The sequence below is a fragment of the Triticum aestivum genome, chromosome 5B (genome assembly GCF_018294505.1).
Source record: "Triticum aestivum cultivar Chinese Spring chromosome 5B, IWGSC CS RefSeq v2.1, whole genome shotgun sequence".
NCBI lineage: Eukaryota > Viridiplantae > Streptophyta > Magnoliopsida > Poales > Poaceae > Triticum > Triticum aestivum.
Genome location: NC_057807.1, coordinates 336,357,461 through 336,378,456, shown reverse-complemented (window position 1 = coordinate 336,378,456; position 20,996 = coordinate 336,357,461). Strand labels below are relative to the sequence as shown.

The 20,996-nt window shown below is 43.2% G+C and overlaps 1 protein-coding gene across 1 annotated transcript; it reads left to right on the top strand.

Moving 5' to 3' along the window:
* The first annotated feature begins 313 nt into the window (after window positions 1-313).
* On the top strand, window positions 314-5,021 carry LOC123116079 (clavaminate synthase-like protein At3g21360). Its single transcript, XM_044537084.1, has 3 exons — window positions 314-841; window positions 954-1,207; window positions 4,466-5,021. Exons 1-3 carry the CDS (start codon window positions 314-316, stop codon window positions 4,809-4,811), a joined length of 1,128 nt encoding a protein of 375 aa, XP_044393019.1. The 3' UTR covers window positions 4,812-5,021.
* Window positions 5,022-20,996: the final 15,975 nt, after the last annotated feature.

Below are 20,996 nucleotides of genomic sequence, written 5' to 3'. Positions count from 1 at the left end.
CTGCAGCACATGAAGCCAACAAACCAGTCGCTTTTAGTACAACGACAAACTACCTTTGTTTAATCCTCGATGCACTTAGTATTTTTCGTTTGAAGGGATCACTGATAAGTTGGAGTACGTACGTACGTCACCTTTGAAACTCGAGGAACTACCGTACAGCCTTGTTGACCATGACGGCTTTATAAACCAGCATTTCCCCTTGAAGTCCCCAGTTTAAAAGTACGAGAGGCAATCTTCTGGTTATCCCAAGTTACTAGTAGTATTTTCCAACAGAGAGGCAGAGTTGCAGACAGTAATTTTGTAAGGAACCACCATGGAAGCCACCTCAGAACAAGACGGAGGTGGCAGCGGAGCCGGCGACTACGAAGCTCTCATGGCAGCCCTGATGGCGAACAGGCAACTGCTGGAAGCCAAGGTCGGCATCAACAACGCAATGTTCGCCGCCAGCGATATGGCCACGTCGCAGCTCGGCGATTCCTTCGTTGTCGGCGAGTGCCAAGGGCAGAAGACCATCGATGGCAAGCAGATGCCATTGGTCCTGGGCCCGTCAACGGAAGGTGCGGGCGAAGACGACGGCGGCACTGGGTACGAGGCGCTCGTGGCCGCTGTGAAGGCCAAGAGGCAATGGCTGGAGGAGAAGGTCGTGACCAACAGCGCCGTTCTGCTGCGCGGCTTCGATGTCCGCGACGCGGCGGAGTTCGACGCAGTCGTGGAGGCGCTGGGGTGGCCGGACATCAGGTACGTTGGCCCCGCGCCGCGCACCCACGTCCACGGCCGCATCTGGACCGCCAACGAGGGGCCCCTCGAGCAGAGCGTCTACTTCCACCACGAGATGGTGCTGGTGAGCCCACACATACATCCCATGCCATGCCATGATCTGCAACAGTACAGCATGCCGGCCTTGTGAAGTGATTATCGATGTCTGGGTTTTGTTTGGATCAATTGATGTACAGATCAAGGAGTTCCCGGGGAAGGTGATACTGTTCTGTGAGGTGCCGCCGCCGGAGGGCGGAGAGACGCCGTTCGTGCCGAGCTTCCGGGTGACGGAGCGAGCGCTGGAGGAGTTCCCGGAGATGGTGGAGGAGCTGGACGCCAAGGGGCTCCGGTACACGTTCACGGCGCCGAGCAACAACAACACCGGGTCCATGAGAGGGAGAGGATGGGAAGACGCTTTCGGCACGTCAGACAAGTCTGAAGCAGAGACGAGGTAAATACACGTCAGCTTGCTGGCTTGCGGCTACCACGATTTGCCTTTGTTTTTGGGACTGCTACGCGTCTGTCGGCGGATCTTTTAGAAAGATCCGCCGGCTCACAAGCCGTTGGATTTGAAACAATCGGTCAGCCAAATGTTTTAACTACTTCGCAACAAAGAACTTGTTGCGGAAACATTTTAAACAAGATTATGTTGCATTTTTTTCTTTGCAACAAGAGGCTAGTTGCAGAATTCCTTTCTGAAACAATGGGTCAATTGCAGAAAGTGGGCACAAAGGGGTTAGGCTCCTTACCGTTGATTAAGAGTCCATCCGACAGACATATAGACGGCGGACGCTCGCACAAATTAGATCGTTTCAAGGGAATCTTTCTCGGGACTGCCACGCGTTCGCCGGCGGATGTTTCTAAAAGATCTGTGGGCTCACGAGCCGTTGGATTTGATATAATCGGTCAGCCAAACGTCTTTCTCTACTTCGCAACAAAGGACTTGTTGCGGATACATTTGTAACAAGTGTTATGTTGCGGGTTTTTTCTTTGCAACATAGGTTGTAGTGCGAGACGTTTTTTTTTTGCAACATGGTTTGTGTTGCAGAAAGAAAATGTGCTCTCTAGTGTGAGCCGCAACAGTATCGTGAGTCATTGGATTTGATTCAATCCATCGGCCAAACGTCTTTCTCTACTTTGTAGCAAAGGTCTTGTTGCGGAAAACATTTGCAACATGAGTTATGTTGCATTTTTTTATGCAACATAGATTGTATTGCGGGATTATTTTTTTACAACATGGGTCATGTTGCAGAAAATATTGCCCTCCCTAGTGTGAGCCGCAACAGTATCTAGCCGTTGGCCAGTTTGCAACAAGGGGCTAGTTGCAGAATCACTTTCTGAAACAATGGACCAGTTGCAGAAAGTGGGCACAAAGGGATTAGCTCCTCACCGTTGATTAAGATTCCATCCGACGGACATATAGATGGCGGACGCTCGCACAAAGTAGATCGGTTGAAGGGAATCTTTTCCCTTTGTTTTTCCTCTGTTTACGAGTTTCAGAAGGTCATAGCCGCTCGATGAAGATCTTCTCATCTCTGTACAGAATCTTTAATCTCGGCGAGAGATCAAATACTAGTAGAAATACTTATTTTTCAGTCGCCTAAAAAGTAGCAATGCCTTTTAATTTACAAAACTTGTAAATTGAAAGGTTTTGCTCATTTTTTAGAATTAGTTATTTTAATTTTTTGATAAAATATCCAAAAATTGGAAATTGGAATGATCATAAAGAAATTAAAATGTATAGAAATATAACATTTAAAAGGCAGACATATTTCAAAAGAGCAATCTTGCATGCGCTTCATATGTTATAAATATATCTCCACCATTTTCAATAATGTGGAGGTGTGTTCTACCTTCTTTTTTTTGAATTTCGGATTGCATAGTACACTTTTGTGCTTGTATTTAACTACACGATCTTCCTAGCACGATTTAGTTATATAAGTTTTTAAGTATGGTAATACGATAATTTTTTGAAGTACTCTCCCCTTATACAAAGCCACCTACTATTGTTTTAAGTTTGACTATGTTTATAGAAAAATATTAACATTTACACTACTAAAGCAGTACCACTAGACTATCATGACATAAATTTTCATACTGTATTTATTAGGTATTGTATATGTTACTATTTTTTGTAAAAGAAACTAAAAATTGGTTATGAAAAGATTAAGTGCCTTGTATACATGGACATAAGGACTACAATTGTTTCTTTACCCAATTGTTTTGCCACTCCAATGATTAGCGGGTACATGCATGGTGAGAAATCCTATAGATTCACATGCTTATTTATTGTGAGGTTATCCATGAGTTCTTTTTGATAATGCATCTTTTCTTAATTTTATCATAACATTAAGCCGATACAACCGCACACATGATAGTTTATTCTCGGTTCTACATACAATCAAATACGTCCAGGACACCACACCACAATGAAAGATAGTCTGAATCAATAGAGAGAGGTGGAGAAGCACTGATGGGGAACCTAGTCTATTGTCCATGCTATAAAAATACCTCCTTGGCAACCCACCCAAGCTATTCATATATCAAGTCACCAATCTCGCTGCTCTGGCTAAAGGAAAGACCAGGGGCAGATCCAGTGTGCGCATTTGAGTGGCACTTGCATAAGATAGAAATAAAATTATATTTGGACCTACAAATCTTCTAGATTTACTTCACTTGATTCAGCAAACCATGCATAGTTAATAAACATTTCTGAAGCCCAAACAATTAGACATGAAGATATCTCAAGTGAGCAAAGAGTACATGGGGAATTCATTATCTTACAAATAAACTGAAGGATAAGTGAAATATTGTGATTTTTTTCCACACATATATGGTTTAAAAATTGTATAATGAAGATTTTGCTTTTCCTAATTCTAAGTCTTCCAAGTATTTGATAAACCCTAGTCACCTAAAACTACACATAAATAGAGCCTAACCTTGTTCTCCAGAAGTGTGCAGCTTCAGCAAAAATCAGATTTTACATATGAAATAGGAGTGGTGATAAAAAAAATTAAATATTGGTTTGAAAGCTTAAAAGAGTGATTAAGACTTTAAAAGGCACAAGCTTAAAAATAGAAAGTCACCTAATATAATAGTAGCAATATCATCAAATTTTGTGCTCCGGTGAGAAATGGATATCCACACGTCTACATAAGTAAACAAAACTAAATTCAATACACAAAAAGAGTAAAAAACTAAGTATGTTGCTGTATATGAGAATGGCGTTTTTGCTCTCGGCCTCCAAGGAGGCTGATTTTTTGAAAAATTCAAAATTCAAAAATTTTGGTTTCAAAAAAAGCTAAAAAAATGTACAAGTAAACAAAGATGTGAGGCTTATGTGTGTAAATTTTCAGGATGAAATACGTTGAACCGTGACCTGTACAAAAAAACAAATTCATGGTCTAAGAGGATGAATAGTATCATGTGTTAAAATGCCCCAGATTTTTCGTTTTTGCACAACCCTCATTTCGACGTATTTCGTCCTGAAAATTTACACACTTGTGCGCTATGCTTTCATCTATCTCTGTATTTGTTTTTCCGAATTTTTTGAAATGTAAAAATATGAATTTTCACGAATTTTAATTTTTATTTGGAGGCCTTCATGGAGCTTGGCCTTCAAAAGCAATTTCTGGTTGTATATGTTCTCAAAGAGCAAGCCTCTGCAAAAAAAAAAATCATAATAATAGGTGGTTTGGGATGTTTGCAGGGCAAAGGCACTAGGAATGGGCGTGGAGTGGCTTGAGGACGGTGGCGTGAAGACGATCCTGGGTCCACGCACGCTGACCCGCGTCTTCCCAGGGCGCAAGGGACGGAGGATGTGGTTCAACACGTTGGTCGGGATGCACGGCAAGGACCTGAGCTCGGCCACGGCGGCCGACGGGACCGAGATCCCAGCGAGCTTCGTGCAACGGTGCGAGGAGATCATCGAGGAGGAGAGCATCCAGTTCCGTTGGCGCAAGGGCGACATCCTCATCCTCGACAACCTCGCCACGCTACATGGCCGGCGGCCGTCGCTGCCGCCTAGGCGGGTTCTCGTCGCAACTTGCAAGTGACACACCGATGAGTTCTTTTTATTTATTGATCAGAACTCCCACGTATACCATGTGGCGCATCCAATAGTTTATCAACGTAAGGCATTCGAATCAGTACAACACAATTTAACTGGGTCGTGTCTAGTATCTCGCCCCATGTAAAAGCGCAGTTGAACCTTTCCAACATATTGGAGCTCCCTCTGGCTGAACCCTCATGCCACCAGGATCAAATCGACAAGAAGAATTCTTTCAGATGAAAAAGAGCTTGAACTGTCCAACATGAAGCACGAATTTCATCGTCCAATTTGGCGTTGCAAACCTATGTTGCGCTCGGCTAGAATTATCTTAACTAATCACACACATCTACTCATATAGATGTTGCCAACCTCATCCTATTGTTGTCATTGGCCACAGGTACCTTGATCTGCGTTATCCGCTGCCGTGAACCGAATCAAGGAAATCAAATGTTCATTACACGATGAATATTTGTTAATACATTATGAAGTAGTTTTTATGATATTTTTTAAACACACACGAATATTTTTTGAACAAAAAATGATCAAAAGGAAAGAAAAACGAAAAGAAGCAAAAAAATAAAAAAGGTAAAAATAGGAAAGGAAAACAATAAATTGAAAAAGTAAACCAAAAAGAAACGGGACAGAAAAACTACTCCACAAAACACTAGAAAAAACGAGACAAAAAATCAGGAGAGAACCAGTAGGCATGTTGTAAAACCGGAAGAAAAAATTTCATGGATGTTCTTACTGGTCCGTGGCCCACTTCACAAACACTAGAGGCGAGCGCTAAGGGCATGTATAGTGATTGATACGAATAGAGTTATCTTAATACCGCCATATAATTTAGAGATGACAAAAAACTACGATGTACAATTGGTTGTCTCTCTAGTAACTAGATATTCCTAAAAATCTAGTGAGAGATTTATTGCTAAGAGATCATCTATTAATTAAGAGAAGACAAAGTCTTTTTTGTGTGGTTTCTCTTTCATCCAACTCAACATTTATCCTACGTGGCACTTCTAAGATAGCACCATTGTACATGCCCTAAAAAGTGACATGATAAGCGATGTATAGCAGCATCCGGAGTGCTCATAAACAATCCACAACACATTGAATTTTGGTTTAAGGAACATGCTCAACTTTATTATTAAAAAGATGCAAGTTTGCAGTAATTTACAGGATCATGGAGCTCAAGTAGCCACACGTGGCGCCCCTGCTTGGTAATGACAAAGCATGTTTGGCTATAGAATCAGCCTCAAAATTACATTCTCTACTCCAATGAACAAAGGAGCAAGAGGCAAAACTATTGGAACTCAACATGATAAGTCTTTGATGTTCTCATATTTACCACCAGTACCTCTATGAATGTCATCCACCACACTTCTGCAATCCAAAACAATCATCAAGTTTCGAATGCCCAAATCAACAACTAAAGCGAGCACTATCATGCACCTCACACGCGTGCTTTGGGCCGGCCCAGTGCGGGTGGGCGCCTTTTTTCTTGTTTCCTTTTTATTCCATTTGCAACTCTAAAAAAAATTATTCCATTTCACCCCTTTCCTATTTCTAATTTTTTTTCTTTTCCTTCTTCTATTTATTTAACTAAGTATAAAAATCATAAATTTGGAAAAAAATCTTGACTTTAAAAAGTATACGAATTTTATACATGAAATTTTAAAGATATTTAGGAGTGTATTAAACTTTCATGAGTTTTGAAAAGGTTCAAGAACTTTAAAGAACGTTATAGAATTTTTAAAATATTCATGAATTTCGAAAAATCAGGTATTCATAAATATTTGTGAATTTTGAAAAAAATCGACAATTCCAGAAAATAAGATTGTATTTTAGAAACACTCGTTTTTTGTAAAATTTTAAAAATGTTCCTGATTTTCAAGAAAAATGTTTCGAAATAAAAATTTAATGAATTTGGACTTTTTAAAGGATTTTTCAAAAACATTCATGAATTTTGAAAATATTCTTGGATTTAAAAAATGTCATGGATTTAAAAAAGTTCCCGTATAGTATGAAACAATCTCCCTGGCTTTTTAGAAACATTTCCGCATTGAAAAAATGTTCACCTATTTGACGAATATTCCCAGACTGGAAAAAAGATTTGGATTAGATAAAATGTTTCCAAATTTAAAAACATGTCCACGACTTTAGAAAATGGTAGCAAATAAAAATTAACAATAGAAAGGTAAGAATAAATGTTAAGACATAATAAACAAATAGAAAATGATGAAACAGAAAATGAAAACCGGAAAGAAGAAAAGAACAGAAAAATCCATTCTAGGGGAGCTGAATGGGCCGGCCCAAAGAAGCTACAGGTAGCCACGGGATGTGCATTTGATCCTTATTACCCCTCAAAAGAAATTGATCCTTATTCCGCTCTTTAGGAGTGAAATAGGATCTGACTAGCATTTCCGATTTAAATTGGAGTATTTCTACATGAGGAAAGTATATTTTCACCCGAAGATCCATTTCCATTTCTATGGATCCTCGGTCGACGCGCCATAGTGAGTTAGTGACAATGGCCTTGCGGGCGGCGGGCCTGTTTTTCCACTCACACAACCCTCATGTGGGATGGTGCTTTTTCGTCTTGAAGACGACAAGTGGTGAGAATGTGGTTGCAGAAATCTGCTTTTTATGGAGTTTTCTTGCAAATGTTCCCGGAAATGTATCCTCTGTCCTTTTCCCTCGTGTTTTTCGCGGTTTCGTGTGTTTCCTCGGTTTCGTGTTAGGCTGGTTATAATGGTAGTATTGTTGGAAACGATTGTTTTTGCAATGCTTCACTATGTATTGATCGGTGCAAAGCGCACGTATATATGGAGTATAAAGTGGGCCACAACCTCAACTATACAATGACTAGAAGGTGGGTCAGGCTATACAATATACATGCACAAGACATATATTCAACACCCCCCCTGGCAGTCGAAGCGTCGCCGGAGACGCAAAGATTGGACCTGAACTCCTCGAAGACAGAAGTAGGCAGTCCTTTCGTCATGACGTCGGCGAACTGCTGCGCCGTCGGGACGTGGATGACCCGTATGCGTCCAAGAGCCACCTGCTCACGAACGAAGTGTATATCGAGCTCAATATGCTTCGTTCGACGATGGCGGACCGGGTTGGCGGAGGGGTAAATGGCAGATACATTGTCGCAGTAGACGAGCGTGGCCTTGTGAACATCACAAAGCAACTCCTGAAGCAGCTGACGGAGCCAAGAGCATTCAGCAACGATGTTAGCCACTGCTCGATACTCAGCCTCGGCACTCGAGCGGGAGACGGTGGGTTGTCGCTTGGAGGATCAAGAGATCAGGGACGGCCCAAGGTAGACATAGTACCCCGAGGTGGAGCACCGTGTGTCCGGGCAGCCAGCCCAGTCCACATCAGAGTAGGCGACGAGGTCGGTGGAGGCGGAGGTCATCAGCGTAAGTCCCAAGGACTGGGTGCTGCATATGTATTGGAGGATACGCTTCAACAGAGTCCAGTGAGAGTCGCGCGGAGCATGCATGTGAAGACAGACATGCTGAACGGCATACTGCAAGTCGGGGCGCGTCAGGATCAGGTACTGCAAGGCGCCCACAATGGAGCGGTAGAAGGCTGCATCAGATGCAGGCGAACCCTCCAAAGCGGAAACCTTGGCCTTGGTGTCGACAGGCGTGGGAGCGCGCTTGCAGTTAAGCATGCTAGCTCGATCGAGAAGCTCATGGGCATAGCGCTGCTGATGCAGGAAGAACACATCTGGCCGTCGAACCACCTCAATGCCAAGGAAATAATGCAGAGGACCCAAGTCCTTCAGGGCAAACTCATCATGAAGACGAGCAGTGAGCCGCTGGAGGAGCGCGACAGTGGATGCCGTCAGAATGATGTCGTCGATGTACAGCAACAAGTAGGCCGTGTCAACTCCGTGATGATACACGAAGAGGGACGCATCGGAGCGAGTCGATGTAAATCCGAGCGTCTGCAGGAAGGCGGCGATGCGCTGGTACCAGGCTCGAGGTGCCTGCTTCAACCAGTAAAGTGAACGGGAGAGCAAGCACACATGATCTGTATGCGTGGCATCGACGAAGCCGGTGGGCTGCTGCTACGTCTTGAGCTTGTGTTGGTTTTCCTTGAAGAGGAAAGGGTGATGCAGCACAGTAGTGTAAGTATTTCCCTCAGTTTTTGAGAACCAAGGTATCAATCCAGTAGGAGGCTCCTCACAAGTCCCACGAACCTACACAAACAAACAAAGAAATCGCAACCAACGCGATAAAGGGGTTGTCAATCCCTTCACAGCCACTTGCGAAAGTGAGATCTGATAGAGATAATATGATAAGATAAATATATTTTTTGTATAATACAGATGCAGAAAATAAAGATGCAAATAAAAGTAGATTGAAAGCTTATATGATAAAAGATAGACCCGGGGGCCATAGGTTTCACTAGAGGCTTCTCTCAAGATAGCATAAGTATTATGGTGGGTGAACAAATTACTGTCGAGCAATTGATAGAAAAGCGAATAATTATGAGATTATCTAGGCATGATCATGTATATAGGCATCACGTTCGTGACAAGTAGACCGACTCCTGCCTGCATCTACTACTATTACTCCACACATCGACCGCTATCCAGCATGCATCTAGAGTATTAAGTTCATAAGAACAGAGTAACGCATCAAGAAGGATGACATGATGTAGAGGGATAAACTCAAGCAATATGATATAAACCCCATCTTTTTATCCTCGATGGCAATAATACAATATGTGCCTTGCAACCCTTTCTTTCACTAGGTAAGGACACCGCAAGATTGAACCCAAAGCTAAGCACTTCTCCCATGGCAAGAAAGATCAATCTAGTAGGCCAAACCAAATCGATAATTCGAAGAGACTTGCAAAGATAACTCAATCATACATAAAAGAATTCCGAGAAGATTGAATTATTATTCAAAGATAAACTTGATCATAAACCCACAATTCACCGGATCTCGACAAACACGCCGCAAAAAGAGATTACATCGAATAGATCTCCACAAGAGAGGGGGAGAACATTGTATTGAGATCCAAAAGAAGAGAAGAAGTCATCTAGCTAATAACTATGGACCCGAAGGTCTATGGTAAACTACTCACAACTCATTGGAGGGGCTATGGTGTTGATGTAGAAGCCCTCCATGGTGGATTCCCCCTCCGGCAGAACGCCGTCGACGGCTCCAAGATGGGATCTCGCGGATACAGGAGGTTACGATGGTGGAAATATTTCTTCGGTGGCTCCCTGGATGTTTTTGGGGTATGTAGGCTTATATAGGAGGAAGAAGTACGTCAGTGGCCGCCCGAGGGGTCCACGAGACAGGGGGCGCGCCCAGGAGGGGTGGGCATGCCCTCCTATCTCGTGGACGCCTCGGCTGCTTCTTGGCTCGCACTCCAAGTTCTCCGGATCACGTTCGTTCTAAAAATCACGCTCCCGAAGGTTTCATTCCGTTTGGACTCCGTTTGATATTCCTTTTCTTCGAAATACTGAAATAGGCAAAAAGACAGCAATACCGGCTGGGCCTCCGGTTAGTAGGTTAGTCCAAAAAATGATATAAATGTATAAAATAAAGCCCATAAACATCCAAAACAGGTAATATAATAGCATGGAACAATAAAAAATTATAGATATGTTGGAGACGTATCAGCTGCTCACAGAACACCTGCTCAGCCAGGTGGCCGTGCAAGAAGGCATTGGACACGTCCAACTGATGCACATGCCATGCTCGTGACACGGCTAGCTGGAGCACGGCGTGGATCGTGCCCGGTTTAACAACCGGGGAAATGTGTTGGTGAAGTCCATGCCCGCGCGTTGCCGAAAACCCCGAACCACCCAACGAGCTTTATAGCGCTTGAGAGTGCCATCCAGACGAGTCTTGTGCCAAAAGACCCACTTGCCCATGATGATGTTGGCACGGGGCGGCCGAGGGACGAGCTGCCAGGTACGGTTCTGCTGGAGCGCGTCGAACTCTTCCTGCATCGCAGCGAGCCAATGAGGATCCCGAAGGGCGGCTCGAGCTAGCGATGGGAGAGGAGATGGCTCAGAGGCGGAAGCAGCGAGAAGGTACTCATTGCTGGGGTACCGCGTGCTTAGGCGAAGGGGTGCCAGCCCGAGAGCGAGTCATCGGGCGGGGCAGCAGGTCCGGAGTGGAGACGGGCGAGGACAAAGAAGAACTCGCCTCCTCTGTGACCGTCGAGGGCGAGGCCGCCGGTGAGGCGGTGGGCGAGGCCATCGGCGTGGCGGCAGGCGAGGCCACCACGGGCGAGGCGGCGGGCGAGGCTGCCAGCGGGGTCGAGGCCGGGGACGCTAGGGGCGTCATGGGCGCCGAGGGAGGTGCGGCCCCTAGGGCAGCCAATCGGGGAGAGACTCGACCCGTGGTGCGGGGGGGCACCCTCAAAGCCGGGACGCGGCCCAAGAGAGGCGCGGGGGCGGCCGTCACCGGGTGCGGGCAAGGCCGCAACATCCAAAGGTACCTACTGGAACGGAAAAACCATCTCATCAAAGTAAACATGTCGTGAAGTGATCACCCTATGTGAGATAGGATCATAGTAGTGGTAGCCTTTCGTGTTGGGAGGATAGCCGAGAAAGATGCAGGCCACAGACCGAGGTGCGAGCTTATGAAGAGCAGTGGAAGCGATGCTAGGGTAGCACAAGCAACCGAAGATGCATAGCTCAACATAGGAGGGTGGCGTTGAAGGAAATATGCCCTAGAGGCAATAATAAAGTTATTATTTATTTCCTTATTACATGATAAATGTTTATTATTCATGCTAGAATTGTATTAACCGGAAACATAATACATGTGTGAATACATAGACAAACATAGTGTCACTAGTATGCCTCTACTTGACTAGCTCGTTAATCAAAGATGGTTAAGTTTCCTAACCATAGACATGAATTGTCATTTGATTAATGGGATCACATCATTAGGAGAATGATGTGATTGACTTGACCCATTCGTTAGCTTAGCACTTGATCGTTTAGTATGCTGCTATTGCTTTCTTCATGACTTATACATGTTCCTATGACTATGAGATTATGCAACTCCCGTTTACCGGAGGAACACTTTGTGTGCTACCAAACGTCACAACGTAACTGGGTGATTATAAAGGTGCTCTACAGGAGTCTCCGAAGGTACTTTTTGGGTTGGCGTATTTTGAGATTAGGATTTGTCACTCCGATTGTCAGAGAGGTATCTCTGGGCCAACTCGGTAATGCACATCACTATAAGCCTTGCAAGCAATGTGACTAATGAGTTAGTTGCGGGATGATGCATTACAGAACGAGTAAAGAGACTTTCCAGTAACGAGATTGAACTAGGTATTGAGATACCGACGATCGAATCTCGGGCAAGTAACATACCGATGACAAGGGAACAACGTATGTTGTTATGCGGTTTGACCGATAAAGATCTTCGTAGAATATGTAGGAGCCAATATGAGCATCCAGGTTCCGCTATTGGTTATTGACCGGAAACGTGTCTCAGTCATGTCTACATAGTTCTCGAACCCGTAGGGTTCGCACGCTTAATGTTCTATGACAATTTATATTATGAGTTATGTGTTTTGATGTACAGAAGGTAGTTCAGAGACTCGGATGAGATCGGGGACATGACGAGGAGTCTCGAAATGGTCGAGACGTAAAGATCGATATATTGGACGACTATATTCAGATATCGGAAAGGTTCCGAATGATTCGGGTATTTATCGGAGTACCGGAGAGTTACGGGAATTCGCCGGGGAGTATATGGGCCTTATTGGGCTTTAGGGGAAAGAGAGAGGGGAGGCTGCGTGCCCCCCAAGGCCTAGTCCGAATTGGACTAGGGGGAGGGGCTGCGCCCACTCCTTCCTTCTCTTCTCTTTTCCCTTTCCTTGACTCCTACTCCTACTACATAGAGAGGGCCGGCCCCTCCCCTCCTCTCCTCCTTTATATATTGAGGCTAGGGGCACCCCGTGACACACAAGTTGATCTATTGATCTATTTCAGCCGTGTGCGATGCCTCCCCTCCATCATATTTCACCTCGATAATATCGTAGAGGTGCTTAGGCGAAGCCCTGCGTCGGTAGAAACATCATCACCGTCACCATGCCGTCGTGCTGACGAAACTCTCCCTCAAAGCTCGGCTGAATTGGAGTTCGAGGGACGTCATCAAGCTGAACGTGTGCTGAACTCGGAGGTGTCGTGCGTTCGGTACTTGATCGGTCGGGTCGTGAAGACGTACGACTACATCAACCGCATTGTGCTAAAGCTTCCGCTTTCGGTCTACGAGGGTACGTGGACAATACTCTCCCCTCTCATTGCTATGCATCACCATGATCTTGTGTGTGCATAGGAATTTTTTTGAAATTACTAGGTTCCCCAACAGTGGCATCCGAGCCTGGTTTTATGCATAGATGTTATATGCACGAGTAGAACACAAGTGAGTTGTGGGTGATACAAGTCATACTGCTTACCAGCATGTCATACTTTGGTTCGGCGGTATTGTTGGATGGAGCGGCCCGGACCGACATTACACGTACGCTTACGCGAGACTGGTTCTACTGACGTGCTTTGCACATAGGTGGCTGGCGGGTGTCAGTTTCTCCAACTTTAGTTGAACCGAGTGTGGCTACGCCCAGTCCTTGAGAAAATTAAAACAACACTAACTTGACGAACTATCGGTGTGGTTTTGATGCGTAGGTAAGAACGGTTCTTGCTCAGCCCGTAGCAGCCACGTAAAACTTGCAACAACAAAGTAGAGGGCGTCTAACTTTTTTTTGCAGGGCATGTTGTGATGTGATATGGTCAAGACGTGATGCTATACTTTATTGTATGAGATGATCATGTTTTGTAACCGAGTTATCGGCAACTGGCAGGAGCCATATGGTTGTCGCTTTATTGTATGCAATGCAATTGCCCTATAATTGCTTTACTTTACCACTAAGCGGTAGCGATAGTCGTAGAAGCAATAGGTGGCGAAATGACAATGATGCTACGATGGAGAACAAGGTGTCGCGCCGGTGACGATGGTGATCATCACGGTGCTTCGGAGATGAAGATCACAAGCACAAGATGATGATGGCCATATCATATCACTTATATTGATTGCATGCGATGTTTATCCTTTATGCATCTTATTTTGCTTTGTTTGGCGATAGCATTATAAGATGATCTCTCACTAAATTTCAAGGTATAAGTGTTCTCCCTAAGTATGCACCGTTGCGAAAGTTCTTCGCGCTGAGACACCACGTGATGATCGGGTGTGATAGGCTCTACGTTCAAATAAAACGGGTGCAAAATAGTTGCACACGCGGAATACTAGGGTTAAACTTGACGAGCCTAGCATATGCAGATATGGCCTTGGAACACTGAGACCGAAAGGTCGAGCGTGAATCATATAGTAGATATGATCAACATAGTGATGTTCACCATTGAAAACTACTCCATTTCACGTGATTATCGGTTATGGTTTAGTTGATTTGGATCACATGATCACTTAGATGATTAGAGAGATGTCTATCTAAGTGGGAGTTCTTAAGTAATATGATTAACTGAACTTAAATTTATCATGAACTTAGTCCTGATAGTATTTTGCTTGTCTATGTTGTAGATCAATAGCTCGCGTTTAGCTCCCCTGTTTTATTTTTTGATATGTTCCTAGAGAAAACTAAGTTGAAAGATGTTAGTAGCAATGATGCGGATTGGATCCGTGATCTGAGGATTATCCTCATTGATACACGGAAGAATTATGTCCTTTATGCACCACTAGGTGACAGGCCTATTGCAAGAGCACATGCAGACATTATGAACGTTTGGCTAGCTCAATATGATGACTACTTGATAGTTTAGTGTACCATGCTTAACGGCTTATAATCGGGACTTCAAAGATGTTTTGAACGTCATGGACCATATGAGATGTTCGAGGAGTTGAAGTTAATATTTCAAGCAAATACCCGAGTTGAGAGATATTAAGTCTCCAACAAGTTCTATAGCTAAAAGATGGAGGAGAATAGCTCAAGCAGTGAGCATGTGTTCAGATTGTATGGGTACTACAATTACTTGAATCAAGTGGGAGTTAATCTTCTAGATAAGATAGTGATTGACAGAGTTCTCTAGTCACCATCACTAAGTTACTAGAACTTCGTGATGAACTATAGTATGCAAGGGATGACGAAGACGATTCCCGAGCTCTTCGTGATGCTGAAATCGACGAAGGTAGAAATCAAGAAAAGAGCATCAAGTGTTGATGATTGCTAAGATCACTAGTTTCAAGAAAAAGGGCAAAGGAAAAGAAAAGGAACTTCCAGTAAAATGGCAAGCAAGTTGTCACTCCCGTGAAGAAGCCCAAAGCTGGACCAAAGCCTGAAACTGAGTGCTTCTACTGCAAAGGAAATGGTCACTGGAAGCGGAAATGCCCTAAATATTTGGTGGATAAGAAGGATGGCAAAGTGAACAAGGGTATATTTGATATACAAGTTATTGATGTGTACCTTACTAGTGTTTATAGTAGCCCCTGGGTATTTGATACTTGTTCGGTTGCTAATATTAGTAACATGAAACAGGAATTACAGAATAAACAAAGACTAGTTGAGAGTGAAGTGACGATGTGTGTTGGAAGTGGTTCCAAGATTGATATGATCAGCATCGCACACTCCCTATACTTTTGAGATTAGTGTTAAACCTAAATAAATGTTATTTGGCGTTTGCGTAGAGCATGAATCATAGCGGGAGGAAAATACTTAGAGATAAAATCATCTTTGCACTTGTTCCAAGAATCAATACTATTTTTAGGCAAAGACGAAAACCAAACTTTAGCACGATCTCTAAGTGAAAACGGAAATAACTTCAATTTAACAATATCATTATCCATATCTTTTTTCTTCTGCATCTCACACAAATCAACAAAGTTGTTTAGATGGGTAGCGGCATCTTCATTAGGAAGGCCGGAGAATTGATCTTTCATAACAAGATTCAGCAAAGCAGCATTGATTTCATAAGACTCAACATCATTAAGAGGAGCAATCGGAGTACTAAGGAAATCATTATTATTGGTATTGGAGAAATCACACAATTTGGTATTATCTTGCGCCATGGCAACAAGTAATCCAACACATAAGCAAACAGAAAAAAGTAAGCGAAAGAGAGAGAGAGAGAGAGAGAGAGAGAGAGAGAGAGAGATTGGGAAAGAGAGGGAAGATAAAATGGCAAGGGTGAAGTGGGGGAGGGGAAAACGAGAGGCAAATGGAAAATAATGTAAATGCGAGGGAGATGAGTTAGTGCTGGGTACTTGGTATGTCTTGACTTGAGCGAAGACCTCCTCGGCAACGGCGCCAGAAATCCTTCTTGCTACATCCTGAGCTTGCGTTGGTTTTCCTTGAAGAGGAAAGGGTGATGCAGCACAGTATCATAAGTATTTCCCTCAGTTTTTGAGAACCAAGGTATCAATCCAGTAGGAGGCTCCTCACAAGTCCCACGAACCTACACAAACAAACAAAGAACTCGCAACCAACGCGATAAAGGGGTTGTTAATCCCTTCACGGCCACTTGCGAAAGTGAGATCTGATAGAGATAATATGATAAGATAAATATATTTTCGGTATTTTATAATATAGATGCAGAAAATAAAGATGCAAATAAAATTAGATTGAAAGCTTATATGATAAAAGATAGACCCGGGGGCCATAGGTTTCACTAGTGGCTTCTCTCAAGATAGCATAAGTATTACGGTGGGTGAACAAATTACTGTCGAGCAATTGATAGAAAAGCGAATAATTATGAGATTATCTAGGCATGATCATGTATATAGGTGATGACTCACAAGTATAGGGGATCTATCGTAGTCCTTTCAATAAGTAAGAGTGTCGAACCCAACGAGGAGCAGAATGAAATGATAAGCAATTTTCAGTAAGGTTTTCTCTCCAAGCACTGAAATAGTACGTGATAGATAGTTTTGTGATAAGATAAATAATAACGAGCAAAAGTAAATAAAGTAAATAATGTGTAGAAAGGTGGCCCAATCCTTTATGTAGCAAAGGATAAGCCTGGACAAATTCTAATAATAATGAAGGAGCTCCCGAGGACACATTGGGAATTATCGTCAAGCTAGTTTCATCACGTTCATATGATTCGCGTTCGGTACTTTGATAATTTGATATGTGGGTAGACCGACACTTGGGTACTGCCCTAACTTGGACAAGCATCCCACTTATGATTAACCCCTATTGCAAGCGTCCGCAACTACAAAGAGGAGTATTAAGGTAAACCTAACCACAACATTAAACATATGGGTCCATATGAACCCCTAACGAAGCAATTCATAAACTAGGGTTTAAGCTTCTGTCACTCTAGCAACCCATCATCTACTTATTACTTCCCTATGCCTTCCTCTAGGCCCAAATAATGGTGAAGTGTCATGTAGTCGACGTTCACATAACACCACTAGAGGAGAGACAACATACATCTCATCAAAATATTGAATGAATACCAAATTCACATGACTACTAATAGCAAGACTTCACCCATGTCCTCAGGAACTAAAGTAACTACTCACAAAGCATAATCATGTTCATAATCAGAGGTGTAATAATATGCATTAAGTATCTGAACATATAATCTTCCACCAAGTAAACCAATAAGTATCAACTACAAGGAGTAATCAACACTACTAGCAACCCACAGGTACCAATTTGTGGTTTTGGATACAAGATTGGATACAAGAGATGAACTAGGGTTTAAGAAGAGAGGGTGCTGGTGAAGATGTTGGTGGAGATTGACCCCCTCCCGATGAGAGGATCGCTAGTGATGACGTTGGTGATGATTTCCCCCTCCCGAAGGGAAGTGTCCCCGGCAGAACAGCTCCGCCAGAGCCCTAGATTGATTCCGCCAAGGTTCCGCCTCGTGGCGGCGAGTTTCGTCCCGTAAGCTTGCCCACGAATTTTTCCAGGACAAAACCCTTCATATAGCAGAAGATGGTCGCCGGAAGCCCACCAGGGGGCCCAGGAGATAGGGGGCGCGCACTATAGGGGGGGCGCCCCTGTCTCCTGGATAGGGTGTGGGCCCCCTGGCCTATGTATTTCGCTCATAAATTCTTAATAAATCCAAAAAGTGGTTTCGTGGAGTTTCAGGACTTTTGGAGTTGTGCATAATAGGTTTCCAACATTTGCTCCTTTTTCAGCCAGAATTCCAGCTGCCGGCATTCCCCCTCTTCATGGTAAACCTTGTAAAATAAGAGAGAATAGCCATAAGTATTGAGATATAATGTGTAATAATAGCCCATAATGCAATATATATTGATATAAAAGCATTATGCAAAATGGACGTATCAACTCCCCCAAGCTTAGACCTCGCTTGTCCTCAAGCGGAAACCGAGATCGAGAAATATGTCCACATGTTTAGAGATAGAGGTGTCGATAAAAATAAAACACGGACATGAGGGCATCATGATCATTCTAATAACAGCAACATATATATAGATTTTGTCATATGATTTCCTATGTTCAAGTAATAAGCAATTCACAATGTCAAGTATGGGTCATTAACTTCATTGGGAACTAACAAACTATAATCTTAGTCACTGAAGCAATTGCAATTTGTCGTAACATCAGAAAGAGTCAATAACAGACCTTTTTAGCAAGATCACATACTCAACTATCTCGTAGTCCCCCATAATTGTTAACACTCACTGAATACTTGTGGTTATAGAGTTTCAGCCGGACACTGAGAAATATAGGGGCTTATTATGTTGCCTCCCAACATATTCACCTTTAGGTGATGTCAACAATAATAGCCTATGCCAACTTACATTCAATTTGATATATGTATCATGACCTTTCCAACACGAGGAGCTTGCCAAAGGATAAAATGAAAAAGTGGAAGGGTGAGGATCACCTTTGACTCAAGCATAAAGTAAAAACATAAAGTAAAAGATAGGCCCTTCACAGAGGGAAGCAGAGGTTGTCATGCACTTTTAGGGTTGGATACACAAAATCTTAATGCAAAAGAACGTCACTTTGTATTGCCCCTTGTATGTGGACCTTTATTATGCACTCTGTCGCTTTTATTACCTCCACAACAAGTTCGTACAAAGCTTATTTTCTCCGCATTAATAAGTCATGCATATTTAGAGAGCAATTTTTATTGCTTGCACCGATGACAACTTACTTGAAGGATCTTACTCAATCCATAGGTAGGTATGGTGGACTCTCATGGCAAAACTGGGTTTAAGGGAGTTTGGAAGCACAAGTAGTATCTCTACTTGGTTCAAGGAGTTTTGGCTAGCATGAGGGGGAAAGGCAAGCTCAACATGTTCAGAAGGTCAATAACAATATACTTTAACTGAGATGTCGGAAAACATAAACCATTACGTTGTCTTCCTTGTCCAACATCAGTTCTCTTAGCATGTCATACTTAATGAGTGCTTCACAATCATAAAAGATGTCCAAGATAATATATTTATATGTGAACCCCTCTTTCCTTATCACTTCCTATTAATTGCAACGATGACCAAGGCTACGTTCATCAACTCTCAACAATTTTTATGCCTCATACTTTCTATGTGTGAAGTTATCACTATCCATAAGATCAATATGAACTCGTTTGTTCTTTCTAATTTCTCAAGATCATAGCAACATAGCAAAGCCCTTGACTCAACAGTAATCTTTATTATAGATAGCACACAGACTTGCTTACAAAAAGAGATCACAACGAAAACTCAAAACTACTTGATATCAAAACTTCGAACTAAAAGATCAAGGCACTACTAAAAGGATCGAACTAAATAAAGCGGTAAAGATAGGAGTGTGATGGTGATACGATACCGGGGCAACTCCCCCAAGCTTGGCAGTTGCCAAGGGGGGTGCCCATACCCATGTGATTATTTCTTCGGAGGTGGTGAAGTAGGAGTTGTTGATGGAGTAGGCTTGTCATCCATCTTCCAAGGCATAGGCTCTCCATCATAAAAGGACGATCGAGTCTCCGAGATCCTTAAATCTATAGCCAAACTCATTCGCTTGAATCTATATTCATACTCACAGTTCTGGTTTTGCAGGTCATAAATCTGGGCTTGGAGATGCTCGATTTTCTCTTGAAGCTTGAAGATGGTCTCCCCAATGTCTTTGGCATCCAGCTTGTGGTTGTTGGTGAACTCCGTAATCATCATCTGGTTGGCGTTGAGTCCATGCTCCACCATCCCCTGGCACTTGAAAACTTCTTGTTACATGGCTTCGAGCTTTGTCTCCATGCTCCCGGTACGCCTTGGTCCTTCCACATCGTGGATGTGCAACACCCCTTCACGCACCTCAATGGTTTGAGGGTGATGCAGCACCTCCGCAAGATAGGGGTTGATAACCCTCTCGAAAAACCTGTCCTTGGAAGCGCTTGAAGACGACATGATGCTCTAGATCTGAAACAGAAACAGCTCGAAACAAAAATAGAGGATATTTGCGTGATACGGTGGCTAAAACCTTCGGGAGTATATATAATGAATTTTTACCGACCAAAATACGTAACATACAAGAAAACGGAGTCCGGGGGGCACACGAGGTGCCCACGAGACAGGGGGTGCGCCCTACAGGGGGGGAACCCTCCTCTCTCGTCGGAGCCTCGTGTCCCTTTCGGACTACTTCTTTCTTCCTAAAATTCTTAAATAATCCAAAACTAATGAAAAATTCCATTAGAGTTGTTTTGGAGTCGGTAAACTTACCGTACCACGTACCTATGCCTTTTCGGAGTCTGGAACGTTCTGGAAAGTGTCTCTTATGTACTCCTCTGGGGTTATGGTTTCAATAATATTAGTTTCAACATTGATAGGGTTACCTGAAATATAGTGCTTGATTCTTTGACCATTAACAACCCCAGGATTTGTGCCTTCAAAGTTGTTAATTTTTATAGCACCGAAACGGTAGACCTCCTCGATAACGTAGGGACCTTCCCATTTTGAGAGAAGTTTTCCTGCAAAAAATCTTAAACGAGAGTTGAATAATAACACATAATCTCCTATGTTAAACTCACACTTTTGTATCCTTTTATCATGCCAGCGTTTGACTTTTTCTTTGAAGAGATTGGCATTCTCATAAGCTTGGGCTCTCCATTCATCAAGTGAGCTAATATCAAACAACCTCTTCTCATCGGCAAGTTTGAAGTCATAATTGATCTCTTTAATAGCCCAATATGCTTTATGTTCAAGTTCAAGAGGTAAATGACATG

Bases quoted from the DNA above. Each gene is read 5' to 3' on its own strand.
- LOC123116079 (XM_044537084.1), top strand. From the start codon at position 314: ATGGAAGCCACCTCAGAACAAGACGGAGGTGGCAGCGGAGCCGGCGAC. The intron at 842-953 runs GTGAGCCCACAC...ATTGATGTACAG, and splicing joins TCCACCACGAGATGGTGCTG to ATCAAGGAGTTCCCGGGGAA. The intron at 1,208-4,465 runs GTAAATACACGT...GGATGTTTGCAG, and splicing joins AAGTCTGAAGCAGAGACGAG to GGCAAAGGCACTAGGAATGG.